The following is a 15,119-nucleotide window of genomic DNA, read 5'->3' on the forward strand; positions in this document are numbered from 1 at the left end:
ACAAGGGAACTGCTGGAGGTGGAAAGCGGGTGGCCGTCTGGCTGAGGGTGGGCTGAGAACAGCCTGGATGGCAAAGTGTTGGTCCTGGTATTTGAGGGGGAACAGTGATGATGGGAACAGGGAGGTTGCGCGGCAGGACAGGGATACTGGACTGGGGAGCTGATTTGGGAGTGGGATGGGGTCAGAAGAAGGGGGCTTAGCTGGGGATAGCATGGGGAATGATGGCGTCAGTGCACAGACGTTAGGGGAAGATACACAATGGATACTGTGTGTACTAACACAGAGGCCCAGGGAGAAAAGCAGCGGGTGTTGGTGCAATGGGAATAGGGCAGCGGATGCCAGTGCAATGGGAATTGGCAGAGGGCAGCAGTGGGCGCCAGTGCAATGGGAACTGATGCAATGAGAATGGAGCAGAGAGCAGCAGTGGATGCCGATGCAACGGGAGCAGAGCGCAAAGCAGGAGTGGGTGTCAGAAAAGTGGAAACTGGTGCAATGGAAACAGGGCAGACAGAGAGCAGTGGGTGCTGATACAATGGGAATAGGGCAGTGGTCAGCAGTGAGCGCCAATGCAATAGCAACTGGTGGAATGGGAACGGGCAGAGGACAGCAGTGGGTGCCAGTGCAATGTGAATGGGCCAGGGGGCAGTGATGCGTACCTGTACAATGGGAGCAGTGCGGAGAGCAGCAGTGGGTGCTGCTGCAATGGGAATAGGGCAGCGGGCAGCGCTAGGTGCTGATGTAACGGGAGCAAGGTGGAGGACAGCAGCAGGTGCTAGACCAATGGGAATCAGTACAATGGGAACAGGGCAGAGAACAGCAGTGGGTGCTGGTGAAATTGGAACTGGTGCAATAGGAATAGGGCAGCAGGCAGCGCTGCGTGCCCGTGCAACGGGAACGGGCAGAGGACACCAGCGGCTGCTAGTGCGGTTGGAGCTGGTGCAATGGGAACGGGCAGCGGTCAGCGCTGCGTGCCGGTGCAATGGGAGCGGGGAGGAGGGCAGCTCCGGGTGCCGGTGTGCACGGGGTGCCGGCAGAGAGCAGCACCGAGCGCGGGGCCGGCAGGTGCCGGGGCAGCACAGGGGCCCGCTCGCTTGCAGCGGCCCGGCCCGTCTGTCCCCGGCCGGCCCGGCGCGGCGCGGCGCTGCCCCGCTCGGTCGCTAGGCGGCCCGGGCCGGCCCGTCCTGCGCGGGCGCGGAAGCGCCGCCCCCGGAAGCGGCGGGCGGGCAGGCGGGCGGGCGGCGGGTGGGGGGGTGCCGGGAGCGGGGACGGGGGGGGCAGAGCGAGCGAGCGCGCCCGGCGAAGGGGCCGGAGACGCGGCGGCGGCAGCAAGATGGCGGCCAAGTCGGATGGCGGCGGCGGCGGCGGCGTGGGCTTCGCCCAGCTGCACAACCTGGACGAGGCGGCGGCGGCGGCGGCAGCGGCGGGCGTCTGCGGCGCCGGCGGCGTCGGGGCAGCGGCGGCCGAGGGCGCGGAGGAGCCGGGCGGCAGCAGCTCCTTGCACATCTGCCACTGCTGCAACACGTCGTCGTGCTACTGGGGCTGCCGGAGCGCCTGCCTGCGGAGCCTCTTCGGGCGGGCGGCCGCCGCCGCCGCCGCCGAGCCGCTGGCCCCGCGCCCCGCCGCCGAGGGGCCGCCGCGGGCGCCGGAGGTCGGCGAGGCGGCCGAGCGGCCGTGGCTGGACTGCCTGTGGATCGTGCTGGCACTGCTGGTGCTGCTGGGGGACGTGGGCACGGACCTGTGGCTGGCGCTGCACCACTACGGCCGACGGGACTACGTCTGGTGCGGCCTGACGCTGGCCTTCGTGCTGCTGCCCTCGGTGCTGGTGCAGATCCTCAGCTTCCGCTGGTTCGTGCAGGACTACACGGGCGGCGGGCTGGGCGCCGTGCAGGGCCTCAGCAGCCGCGGGCCGCCCATGATGGGGGCCGTCGGCCGCCGGGGGGGACCCGCCGGCGGGGTAGGAGGAGCCGGCGGCACCACCACCCCCGGGGCGCAGCGCCTCTGCAGGATCTCCGTCTGGGTCTGGCAGTCCGTCATCCACCTGCTGCAGATGGGGCAGGTCTGGAGGTAAGGGGGCGGACGGGTACCCCCGGGCCGGGCGGGGAGACGGGGGTGGCCGGCAGCTCGTTGCCCGACATGGCGGTGGGTCGGCGCGCCCCGAGAGCTGGTCGCTGTCCGCTGGCTGAGGTGGGGCGGTTGAGGGTTGTTGTCAGCTCGCGGTCTGAGGTGGACGTGGGTCAGTGTCACCTCATGGTTTGAGGTAGGTCGCTGTGTTCTGGCTGAGATGGAGCAGATGGTGGAAGCTGTCACTTCATGGTCCGAGGTGGACGTGTGTCAGTGTCACCTCACGGTCCAAGGTGGACGTGAGTCAGTGTCACCTCATGGTTTGAGGTGGGATGTTGTCCCCTGGCTGAGATGGGGCCGATGGGGATCATTGTCATTTCATGGTCTGAGCTGGATGTGGGTCAGTGTCACCTCACTGTCCCCTAGCTGAGATGAGGTGGATGGCCATCACTGTCACCTCACGGTCTGAGTTGGATGTGGGTCAGCATCACCTAGTGGTGCGAGGTGGACGTGGGTCAGCATCGCATCATGGTTTGAAGCAGAGGTGGCTCATTGTCCCCTGGCTGAGGTGGGGCAGATGAGGGTCACTGTCAGCTCCTGATCTGAAATGGGCATGAGTCAGTTTCACCTCTTGGTCTGAGGTGGTCATGGTTAGTGTGGTGACCCTCGCAGGGAGAAGGAGGAGAGGTTTAGGGGTTACTCATACTTTGGGTGAGGAGACACAGGAGAAGAGATCCGCACAGAATGAGCCTGGGTGAGCTGAGGTGGGGGACATGGGGGTTGTTGTCACCTCATGGTCCAAGGTGGACGTGGGTCAGTGCTCCCCCAGGTGGAGAGGGTGTGACAGCCCCCTTTGTGCTGAGGGGGCGTCCAAGGGGAAGAGAAGCTTTCCTAAAAGGTGTCTGTGGGACTGAGCTGAGAGGAGTGGGGTCCGTTGGTCTAAGCAGGACGTGGGTCAGTGCTTGCCATGTGGAGATGTGGGGTGAGCCCTGCTTCACTGAGGAGAGCCCTGAAAGGAGAAGAGGTGCCCCCTCAGTGAGCATGTGGGGCTGGGGCAAGGGGAGTGGGGGCTGCTGTCCCCTTACAGCCTCGAGGGGACACAGGGTGATGTCCCCCCCAGCACGGGGGATGTAAGGGGCTCTGGAAGGGATTCTGGCTCCGTGGGGCTGTAGATGGTGCCTCAAGGGGTGGACTGGACTCTTGCTGCCCCACAGACACGGGGCAGGACGGGGAGTGGGGGGGTGGAGCTGCTCTTCCTGACAGGAGGTGACGGAGTGAAGGCAGGCCTGGGGCTGGGGGTGACCCTCACATGGCAGCTGCGCTGCAGGGGGAGGTCCCGTGGCCCTGGGGAGGGCTTGCCCCACCGCTCCCTTTCTGTAGCAGGGGTGGCGGGGCAAGAGAAGGGCCCCACAGCAAGTGGGGGGCTGCTCCAGGGAGGGTCTGCAGGGGGGCGGGTGGCAGACCCCCGGCTGCCAAGCGCTGGGATGTGCTGTTTCCAGAGGGCTGGTATCCGCCTGCATGGATTGTGTCCTCCCCCCGGTAGATGACAAGGGGGTGAGGGTCACATCTGTCCCCAAGAACCTTTCCCCACAGGGCGATGGGGGAGCCCCCGGCTCGTTGCTCCCCCCGCATCGAAGGAGCGGGCTGTGGGAGTGGAAAAATGCATCGTGATGCCTCGGCTGTGGCTTTGGCGAGAGAAGAAACCTTCTCCTCGGCCAGGTGGCGGGGGAGCGGGCACGGCGGTGGGGTTGCCTGTCTGAGGATGAAGGTCAGAGACAGGGATTGTTCCCCTCTGGGAGGAGATAACTGCTTGGAGGAATGGACTGTGAACTGACCCCATGATCAGTGGGAATAAAACAGCATCCTTCAGAGTAAACTGGAAATTGCGTTATCCTCCCCCAAAAATGGGATGTGGGAGGAGGCAGGGAGGGATTCTCCAGGATGAAAGCCTGTAGATGCAAACACTTCCACAGAGATATTGGTCTGTCTGAAAGGGGTGTTGTGAGGACAGCTGTAAAGACCTGGCTTTGCCCAGTGTCCTCTGAGATGGGATGCAGCATAGTGAGGTGGAAGGGGTGTGAAGTGTGTGGAGGGTGGAGGGCAAAGGGAGGTCTCTGGGTTGTGGATGCACCCCTCCACCCCATAGATGGGCTAGACTAGAGGGAAGAGGCTGCAGAAGGGGTTGGTTGGGTTTTGTAGCTTTAAAAATAATCCTCAAGGATCAAAGATTGCTGGGTTTTTATTTTTCATTAAAGAAGCCAAGGGGGTGGAGGGGAGGGGATCTTTGTGGGAAGGGTATGTGGAATGGGTACCTAGGAAATAAGCCCATGAAATCATGCAGTGCAATAGCAATTACATATTTCTTTCTGCGTCTTCAATGTCATTTGTGTAGCATTCAAAGCACATTTGTTCTCAAATTCTGCTTGGGGGTTTATTCTATTTCTTTAATTTCTTTATTGCATCCGGTATCTGGTCTGGGGGATGGCGGGAGGGGGATGCCTGTGGGTGATGCGTGCAAGGGTAATGAACTGGTATGCGAGCATTTCTCCTGCTTTCCCTGATCCCATCAGCAAAAGCAGTTCTCGATGCAGATGCTCCTCTGGCAAGTTGGATTTTTCTCCTCTTGGAGCTAGGGAAAAGAAATGATTGTGTGTTAGCTGTGGTGAGAGCCGGTTTACAAAAACACCCCATGCCATCGCACGCCTGAGTGAACAGGTGGAGAGAGGGACACTGAAGAGATGCTGGCAGAGACAGAGGGGGTCCATTGTAGAGGGGCGATTTATTTGGTTTTGGTAATGTAAGCCACAAAGCTCAAGTTGCCCAGAGTTTTCCCCTCTTTTGTTAATGCAGAGGAAAACCATTTACTTCTGAGGGACTGGGACTTCCGGAAGGAGTTCACAGACCAGATCACCTCACATGAAATAAGGGATCTTTCTCTCCTGTTGATCACTAATCCCACTAGCACACGGCTCCTGCTCTTTAAGGCATGCTGTTTAGTGTGTCAGCATGAAGCTGACTCCCAGTATGTCCGAAGCAAGAATTAATGGGGATCTGCAGGCTAGCCTCCACGTGGGTGTCTTTCTGCATTCCCACTATAGATCTTGCAAAGATCATTAAAATTAATCTTGAATGTTTTGATGGACTAATACTGGGAAGCACTGTTTTAGCGGTGCTTGCCTGCAGCTAAATAGCTTTGTGCTGGTAGGAAGTTTGTACTTGGGGCTGGAGGAGGAAGACCTCAGGCAATGTGAGTTCGGTGCCTACGCACCCAGCCTGGTTTCCTGCGTGATCATGGGTACGCGCTGTGACTGCTTGTAGCGTAATCGGGATCGTACGTTACGTAGAGGCTGGCGTGGCTGTTGCTCAGCAGCTGGAAGCAAAGTTGTAAAGAATGGAGGGAGCAGGTTGGAGTTGTACAGGAATTCTCATCCTGAATACATTAGTTAATACAGGTTTTGATTTGGGGGATAACACAGGTCCTGTAGGGATTTCTTTTCCTAAATGTTGACAATAAGATGATATATAAATAACATTTTATGGCAGAAATATAAACATACATCAGACTCTTACTTTAGCAAGGTTGTCTCCTTATTTTGTCAGGATTGTGGGAGACAATCTTCTTGGGTTTGAGCAGTCTGGATATGGCTTTGTATTCTGTTCATGTCCTCTGTTGTCCTATTCAAAGAGTGAATTGTGATGAGGCAGGAGTGCTGAGGGGTTGGTCAGTGCATGTACTTTGTGTGTTAGTGATATTCTTGTTCAGTTTTTTTGTCTGTGGCTGTTTCATGCTCAGCTAAGAACCAAAGGCTGTGTTAATACTGCCTGCCTGTAGTGGCTGCTGCAAAGAAAGTATACATGTGAAAAAAGTATACATATTGTAGAAATGTGTGTGTACATAGATATGTGTGTGTGTATATATATTGCTTGAAGCAGTATGATCTCAAATGGCATTCCCACTGATAAAGCTCACGTCCTGGGGTTCTTCTCTTTATAAATCTTTGGTTTTCACCTTTCATCTCAAATCTTTTAGATTATCTTGAGAGCTAGAACAGTTCAGCCAGTCTATCCAACAAGTGAAGTATGCTGGTTGGGGCATGTTACGCTCACTACTGAGCTGCTGCTGCACTACAAACTGCAGGAGGGCTCTTCACTGAGGAGGGATGCTGCAGTGCTGTGGTTTCGTGGGAAATAGGCTAAAGGCAGGTCTGTCGTCAAAGCTTGCCAGGGCTGTTGCTTTCGCTGAAGTCATTCAGCTGTGTAAAATTCATGAGAAATAGTTTTTGACTTGAAGTTTTTATATCTTGGATAGTTGCACAAGTTGTATGAATGACAGGAGTATTACTGCCGTGTCGTACCTTTCTTTAACCTCTGTTATAAGTGGGTTAGTGGGTCATGATTACAGTCCTGGAATACAAGGTTTAGAGTGTAAACTACAATCCTTCATGTTGCAGTATACTATTAAAGAAAACATTATTGGATTCTGTTGGATTAACAGTATGTGTAGTTTGAGCTGAAATGAATGCTGATCAGCTGGAAATTGCTGTGTCTGTTAAACTGTCAGTAACGGTTAAGTGTCCTGACTTGAATATAACATGTTTATGGGTTTTGTTTTGAAAACTTAATGAATACACATTTAGAAGGAAAACGACCGAACCAGAACAACTCATGTCACTCTTTTGACATTAAAAACACCTTACGTATATGTGCAGTTAAAAGAAAAAATCCCAAAATTTAGGCAAAGACTTAACATTTTGTTCATTAATGGAAAGACTAAATGTATGACTTGTTCATCTGTTGGCATGCCCGGAGGTGGAAGGATGAATCAATGGGTTTAAATGGAATATGTGGTATTTAATGACTACATGGTGAGTGGGTTTAGGCTCTACTAAAATACTTTGTTCCGGGATGAACTGTGAGTTAGATACATGCTACTTTGGGTGGTTTAGAAATACAGGCAGCTACAGCTTTTAATGTATCTGCCCAAGTCCCTTGGAGTGGGAGAACTCTGCTTGTCAAGTGACAAATGAATGAGAAGCCACTGACCTAATGCTGCCTCGTTGTCTTGGTTTGGGATGTTCAGCTTTGTGGAGGCTTTCTGTAAATTTACTGCCTTCCCTGGCACGCTTGAATATTTTTTTCAGCTTCTTCTGGTTAGCTTGTCTGGCAGCTAAGTTTTTCCCTTTAGCCAAGTTTTAACAGCTTGCTTTTATAGTATGGAGTTTTGTCAGCTTCTGACAAGTTGGCAGAGGGAAGACATTCTGCGATAGATGATAAATATGTTCTCCCTACAAAATCAGGGCTGGGGTATAACTTTTTTCCTGTGAGGTGGTTCTCCCTTGCAAAAATCTTACCTGCTCTGCTCCCATTTCTTAGTGTTTTCTGCAGCATCTACATAAGTGCTGGGCTATGTCTGTAGAGGTCCAAAGACATTGAATCTGAAGTGCAAGGCAGGTAGGTTGTATGTGGGGAAAATCATCATCATCATTATCATAATGAGAAAAGGCTTTATGACTTGAGTAGGGTCTCCATTGGTTGTGGGGTGGTGGTGAGGCTCTGTGTCTTGTTGAGTGCTACCCACTAGAGGGGGTCAAACCACAGATGTTGAAGCAGATCTGCTGTGCCAGCCTTGGGAGGGCAGAGTTTCCTCCAGACCTTTTCTTGGGAGGAATAACTAACGTGCTGCCTTGACCTGGTGGGAGTTCTCTTTGCCATGCAGTTCCATGTTTTTGAAGTGACAGCATGGTGTGGGTGAGCTGGATTCAGAGGAGAAACTGGAATCGGTTTCCTCCTGGATGTGATGATGCTGTTGAAGAAGATCCAAGTGGACAGTAGGGGCAGTTTGGGTAAGGTGGTCATACAGTGACAGCAGCTCATCACTTCTCTCCCATGCTGTTTGGGGAGGAGGACGGGGAAGTAGAAGTGCTTTGGTGACCTGACTTTGTTCCGACTGAACCAGCATAAAGTTTCCATGGCTTTCAAGGTGAGGACACTGGTGCTAGTTACTTTCAAGAGACCATCTCCAGGGGTCTGAAATCTGTAAGGGAAGATGACTCTTTGATGCTGGGTTGCAGGCTGCTTTTCTAAGTGGTACTACCTGCAGGGTCTTTGACCAGAACAGTTTTTTTCAGTTGCTCAGACTTCACACTTAACTCTAGGAAAGACAGCTGTGCCTTTTTTTTCCAGGTGCCCTACGGCTTTATCTCTAATGCCAGCGGCAACCTGAAAGTGCCTTTCCTGGTGCAGGAGAGGCAGGGTGCCAAGGGAAGGAGGAAAGATGGCTCACCTTTTTAGTATGTTAAAATTGCGAGCTCTCTACTTCCCACCTTTCTAGACACTTCCATTTTGCTTTTAGCTGCACTGAGCCAGCTTTATTCCTTGCTGTAGTTCTCCTCCCAGTACAAATGTAGGTTATTCGGGGAGCATTTCTTTTAATGAAAAGGATGGAGGTAGAACTGATGGTGATAAAGCATCTCTTTGGAGGGGAGCTGCTTTCACTGTCTTGAGACTGCAAGGAACAGAAATTGGACGTCAAACATGTAATTTTCCTTGGGGAATGAAGGTGAGCCTATGGAGAAGTCTAGATCCCTCACATAACTTCTCCCTGTACTTTATTTCTCTTGAATCCTGGCTTGATTTTTAGCACCTGACTGTCATGAAAATCAGTGGTAGCAGAAGGCAGTGTTTTAACAACTGAAAGCTTTTAGGGAGGAGGAACCATGAATCAGAGTAATGCTTTGCTATAGCTAGAGATAAATTTAAATTGTAATTAAAGGCATAAGCAAAGAATATGTGCTCAAATATTGTTATTTCATTGACCCACCTTCTTCTGATGTGCTGGGATTCAGACTGAAGCCCTAGTCTGCTATGGCTGCTTTAAGGTACTGAGATGCTTTTCCAAATGGGATCCTAAGAAAAATGGGGAAAGAGCTTTCCTTGGTGGAAGGATCTTAAGAAAATCCCCAAGCCTAGCAGCAGTCCAGCAGTGGGAGGAACAGCTCATGTTTCTAACCCTGTGAAGCGGAACAGCACAACCTTGCAAGGCAGATCAACAGGCACATCCCGTGTGGTGCCTGCAGTGTCAAGGATGCTTTAGAAACCTCCTGGGTTGTGGGACTAAGCATTCGTTTGTGTCTCCGGGGCAGCTGGTAGCAGCCCGCAGCAGCTCACCATGCCTGGATTTTTGTATTTATATTTTTTGCAAATCCCCCCACCCTGGGAATTTGTGTTGCCCACCACCCTGTATTCCAGTTTGAGCCTGTGCTTGGTTGTATGTAACTGCTTGAGCATAGGAGCCATGTTTGTATCACTTGGGATGAGTCTCAGGAGTTGCTTTTTGTCCACCCCTGTGCAAATCTGACCCATGGACTCAGTGCTTCCATTACTTCAGTATAACTGGAGGTGTTATTCCTTGCATCTGTGCCTCAAAGCCCTAGCTGAACCAGAGCAAAGCCGGATCTTGGCCAAGAGACAAGAAATAGAGCGAAAGGCAATCTTAAATGTGTCCCCGAAACTATAATGGGACCTGAAGACTGTGCTTCTCCTCACGTCTCCTTTCTTCTGAAATCTGTGAGAGCTCAGGTTCACCTATGAAATATTCACACTCTGTCCTTAAGTGACTTGGCTGCACAGAAGATCTGCAGAATTGGCAGCTTTGCTGAAACCTCCTGTATTCCAGGCCAGAGCCCTTATTGCGAGGACCTCCACTTCCTCTGCGCTGCCTGTGTGGTTCCACATTATGATGATTCGGTTTACCTGCTGCAGAAGCTGTTGAAAATTTTTGCATCCCAAATAAATATCTGTGTATCGTATCCCCTTTTGCACAGGATGGGTTCAGGAAATAGGTGTGTTCTCACTCATCCTAAAACCCCACACAAAATAGGACTAAGACAGGAGTGCATCATAAGTGCTGCTTTAGTGCCATGCCATAGATGGTCTGGGAATGAGGTCTAAGGAAAACAAGCCTGTTTGTGAATAGGCTTAAATTAACACTGCAGAGGTCTGCACTCATGCTGGAAAAACTCAATAGGCTGTTGTGCTATATCACCCTTGCTACCTTTGCAGGTCATCTTGATGTGGGAAAAATGTGCCGTAAACCCCCCACCAATTTGGTGGAACTCTTATTAAAACTCTTTAGAAGCCACAATGCAAAAGGCTCTGGCACCTGGAGCTGCCTTTATCAGCTTTCTAATTAAACCTGCAGAAAAAGGCACATCAAACCCAAGCGACAGGGAAGTGAGGCTGTCTGTCGGAGACTCCTTTGGCTTGCAGGGTTTGCTGCACAGAGGTTTCCGTGGGGCAGGGTTGTGAGGCCATCCTTCTGTGTGCATGGGGAGCGCTGGACTTAGGTCCCTACAAAAATAAAAGAGCGGTGGGCTCCCCATCCTCTTAGGGGGTGGCTCAGACTTGCCTGCTAAAGCGTGAGGATGACAAGTATCCTTGTGAATTTGCAGAGGATTCCTGTGTCTGGGGAGAATCACCGTTTCCCTGGTTTCTGCTATAAAAGAAGAAGAGTTTAACTCTTCAAGCTTGGCTCCCCCCCCCACAGGCAGTCCCAGATGACAGGACTGGCAGTAATGCATTGCTGGATGTACCAAACACAGAAGACAGCAGTAAAACACCAGGAGTGGTTTTGAGTTTGGGATTGGAATTCATCCCAGTTATGTCTAAGTGAGGGAAAAAAGAGCAATGGAGGCCGCTGTTGTTGAAGTAAAAATTGTAAAGAGTGGTATAAGCAGAAGGCATTTAAATAATGTAAACAGTCTGGCATGGGAGGAAGGATGGGAGGCATTCCAGAAACAAAGGGAAAATAGTTTTAAAACATGGTTAAAAATACACCAACTCTTGAATTCCAGAGATTATCTCAATTAGTGGTTTTTCAATATATCTTTTCAACAGAATTGTAGGAGTTCACGAAAGATAACAGAGGCTATGTGATATGGAGAAGTGATATTAATTTGTTTAATTAAAAGAATGAAGGGCTCCCTAAAATAAGATTCACTTATCTTCTGTCACAAAGGGAGACAGAAAACTGCAGCTCATAGCATCATAGTGTGGAGGAAGCATGGCGAGAGGCAGGGCTGGGAGTAAGAGCCCCCCCTTCTTTAGCCTCGGCAGTTGCTTGCTCAACGACTTCCAATAGCAAATCCCTTCCCATGGGATTAATGTGTTATTAGAGGAAAATGGTGTGATTTTTACATTTCCAAGCGGATTTTGTTACATGTTCAGGGAGCAGAAACTGGACATTTTCCTCCAATATAAAAAAACCCCAAACTCATACATCAGAGTTTTCAGGTGCAGGCAAGAGCACTTTGAACTGGGCTTCTGCATTTGTGGAGCGATGTGTGTATGCACTTGATGTCCTCATTGCTTTGGAGGCATGCTGGCGTGTGTCAGAATATATGTCCAGCCTCAGCTCTGCATATACATCCCTTGGTGTGGGGGAGAAGCATGCATTTATATCCAGTCATATTTTAAGAAGTGGAGGGGGAGAGAGTAGGTGCCAGGGAGGAAGGAAGACCCTCACACAGATCTAAATTAAATTAGGCCCCCCAATGTATATTAAAATGTTAAGTAGCACTAAGCTCTGTATCCCAGCTCAGCAATATTTCGAGGCACTTTATTGCTTTAATGGAGGGATAAAATAGAACCTGCAATTATAGTAATTTTTTCTAATTGAATATTTTGCTTTATTCTTTCCCTTTCAAAGCATGACTGTAAGTACTAGCCTTCATAAAGCTTTGGCAATATTTATACTTTCCCTTTCTGGCAATGGGTGTAAATATGCTTTTCCCTGGGCAGACTATTTCGGTCCCTCGTGGCTGAGGAGCAGAACTGAGGAGGCTGAGGAGGAAAGCGGTGGGCAATAAACCTGTCTTTGCTGGTTTCAACTGTCTTGCCACTATCCCTGGGAAATACTAGTGCAAATAGAGGGGAAATTAACAGACCAAAAGCTTTCCATTGCTGTTAGTGGATTTAATGTGATTGTCAGGTGGCTCTTTAATTAATTTATTGTCTGTGCAGGGCTAGTGCTCAACAGATGCAGGCACTACCTTATCCCCAAGCCACTGTCTTGCATGGGTGGGTGAGATCCTTGATTTCCACCACCTAGTCTTGAGTTTGGGGAGATGGGTGGGAGAAAGCACCTTATGATCTTGCTTGAGCAAGATGTAAGTGGCAGGTAAAAGCAAAAGCTGAAGGCAAAGCCCTTGCCCAAAACCATTGGAGACTGGTGGGGCAGCAATGCTGACAATAGGGACAGGGAATTAAATTAATGGTATAATTGAATGTCGATTGAGGGTTTTGAAGTAGCCATTTTTGGTGACGTAAAATGCCAGCTTTTCAAACGTAAGTTCCTACCTTCAGCTGAAGCCTTGAGCAGGCAGGAAAATGCAGATAAATTAAAATAATAATTGTGCTGTGCATTTTCTGTGCTGAATCTTTGGTTTAAAGAGGGAGATTTGCAGATACTTCCTCCATGCGTACACCCGCGATGGGATGCTGTCAGTTTTACACTGTTGCAATAGCTGCCTTCTCATCTAAAGGGGCCTTTTGATCCAGTAAACTGCTTATCTCGTGCAGTTGTCCTTTCATCTAGTGTGGGTGGTGTGTGACGGCTGACTGAAGGTGCAGTATTGTGGCTCATTTATGAATATTAATTACGGATGGAAATAATTTGGAACAGCGTGCATCCACGGCTCTCGAAGCACTGACTGCAGGAATGCGTCTGTTCCTCCCTTGCGAGAGACTTAGGGCTATAAGTCCTGGGAAGCTGTGAACTCACATTAGAGTGTGAAGTCATCATACACAGACTGTCACGTTGACACGGTGATATGGCAAGAGGTTGCTTTAATGCTTTATTTCCCAGCGTTTGTTACGACTGGGCTGGGGAAGAAGTGGTTTCATAGGGGAGAGCTGCAGCAGCGCCTTGCCAAGTCATGTGCATCAGACCCAAAGCAGGAGCTGGAGGTTGAGGCTTTCGCATCAGCACGTGGCTGTGTCAAAGGCAGTGTGATAGACTTCCGTGCCCTTGTTTTTGTGAAGGACATGCTTGTCTCCTGAATGCTTAATCTTACCTTAGTCCTTGTCAGTCCTGTTCCTTTGTCACACGCTGACGTAAATGGATCGTACCACTGACATCGGGAAAGGGTCCAGTCCCAAATTTGATTCAGCTCACTTATGGATTTTACAGGAGCCCCTCTATGGGTCCATCTCATTCCTGTTCAAGTTGCTGCCTTGGATGAAAGACTTACAAAATCCTACCATGTGCACCCATCGAGTGTAGAGCCCTCTTCCTCTCGCCTGCTGGGAGCTCACCCTCAGTGGTCATTTCTCCACTTGCAAGCTGAGTAGTGGCAGGTTTTGTCCTCTGGCCCTGAGATGGGCTGACATAGCGAGACCATTTCTATCATGTTAAGGTTTCTTGGCTTTTGGGAGAGGGTCATTGCCTCCAGGCTGCCAGCTGGGAATGGTTTCTGGGCTGTGCCTGAGCAGCACTGAGGAACTGCTGGGGTGAGGGCTGGTAAGTCCTAGCCAAAATTGTGCCAGAGATGGTCCTATAGTGGTTGAGCCACATAGGCAACAGCATCCCTAATATTCAAGGAGGAGCCCAAAAGGGTACAACACTTTTGGAAGGAAAATACTCCTCTTACTTAGGGTTAATTTTTATTTTCTGAGGAGAATATGTGGGGTTTTTCTCCCAGCTGGTAAAAGTGTATCCAATGTATCGGAATCTCTAGCAATATCCACTTCTAGCTTTCAGACCTGGCCATGTGGTTTACCTGTTTGGGTTGAAATTTATTTTATGACCCATATGTATGCCCCAGTAGTGGAGCCCAAATCCCTAAATTGGATCAGATTGTAAAAATCACCTTTGGGAGACTGACATTCACTTGGTCACTTCAATATTAATGCTTAAGGGTGAAACCCCCAGGTGAGTGATGGAGAAGGGAGAAGTGCCTAGGCATGTCTGTCTAGCTGAGACCCAAATACTGGTGTCCTGGTGTCAGCATCTGAGCCCTTCCAGCTCAGATGCTGATGGGGAGGATGTGGTTCGTTGCTCGTGAAGCTGTCTTTAGCACATTTTGCTCTGCAGTGAGGACCTGTGGGGTCAAGCTGGGACCATCCTGGGAGCACAGGACAGGCAGCAAGCAAGAAATATGCACTTCTGGTGCCACCCATTTTCACCAGACCTGGCTGAGCTTAATTCATGGGTTCATTTCTTTTTTTTTTTAAGCAAGCTGAGTAATTAGCTGATTAACTTTAAAACTCCTCAGAGCCCTTAAAAACAGTGGTTTTAAAATGGGCTGATTATTCTGCTTTCTTCAAAGCAGGGTATTGGGAAAAGTCGTCTCCTGCAGGCATGTTCCTCTGTCAGCCCACAGGCACTCCAGGGGTGCCGCGATGTGTCACACATGCTCAGTGTCACAAATCACTTGTGTGTGTGCGTGACACTTGCTTTAAGTGGGGCATGATGCCTGTCAGAGGGCCATCATCTTGATCTGGAGGTTCAGTTTGGCATTTGCTTTGGACCTGGTGTGGCTGGGTTAGGTCTTTGAACCAGCATGCTCTTTGCTTTTCGATTGTGCACTTTAGATCTGGGATAATAACACATCAAAGTAAGCCATGCTGTTGTGGATACAGAAAAATCAGGACACTCAGTAGGACTTCAGGGAGTAATAAATTTGTTCTATATTTAATCTCATATTTATCGCAGTGTCAGTATGAGACCACTTCATTTTACTACTTTAACTGTTCCTAAGAATAACTTCATACTTGAAATATTGAGAAAGTGGCTAATACCTGGTGGTAGCTGATGGGATCCAGCTTTAATAGTTATTGATTGGTTTCAAAAAGCTCCCAGTGATGTCACATCTTAGCTATTGTATGTTGGGAGTTAAAATCCTAATGGTTATTTAAGATTAGAAGTAATTGTAGATTTTCAACTTAATCATCCTTCAGCAGATGAGTACAGCCAGGACTTCAGGTGTCATTTAGGATTTGCAAAAAGTTATGATTGATCTGCTGCAGTTTTATTGTGTAAAAATCTTGGCATCCCTAAG

General features: G+C 50.1%; 1 protein-coding gene across 1 annotated transcript in view; it reads left to right on the top strand.

Annotated features, from left to right (window-relative positions):
• Positions 1-1,261: 1,261 nt before the first annotated feature.
• The window catches only part of XKR6 (XK related 6), a 177,706-nt gene continuing 163,848 nt past the window's right edge, over positions 1,262-15,119 (top strand). The window contains exon 1 of the mRNA XM_061461059.1: positions 1,262-2,064. Within this exon, the coding sequence (XP_061317043.1) occupies positions 1,331-2,064 (734 nt within the window). The 5' untranslated portion in view covers positions 1,262-1,330. The remainder of the gene's footprint in view (positions 2,065-15,119) is intronic.

Source organism: Pezoporus flaviventris, unplaced genomic scaffold (genome assembly GCF_033815535.1).
Source record: "Pezoporus flaviventris isolate CSIRO_AGI_PZ_B2104156 unplaced genomic scaffold, CSIRO_AGI_Pfla_v1 ptg000031l, whole genome shotgun sequence".
NCBI lineage: Eukaryota > Metazoa > Chordata > Aves > Psittaciformes > Psittacidae > Pezoporus > Pezoporus flaviventris.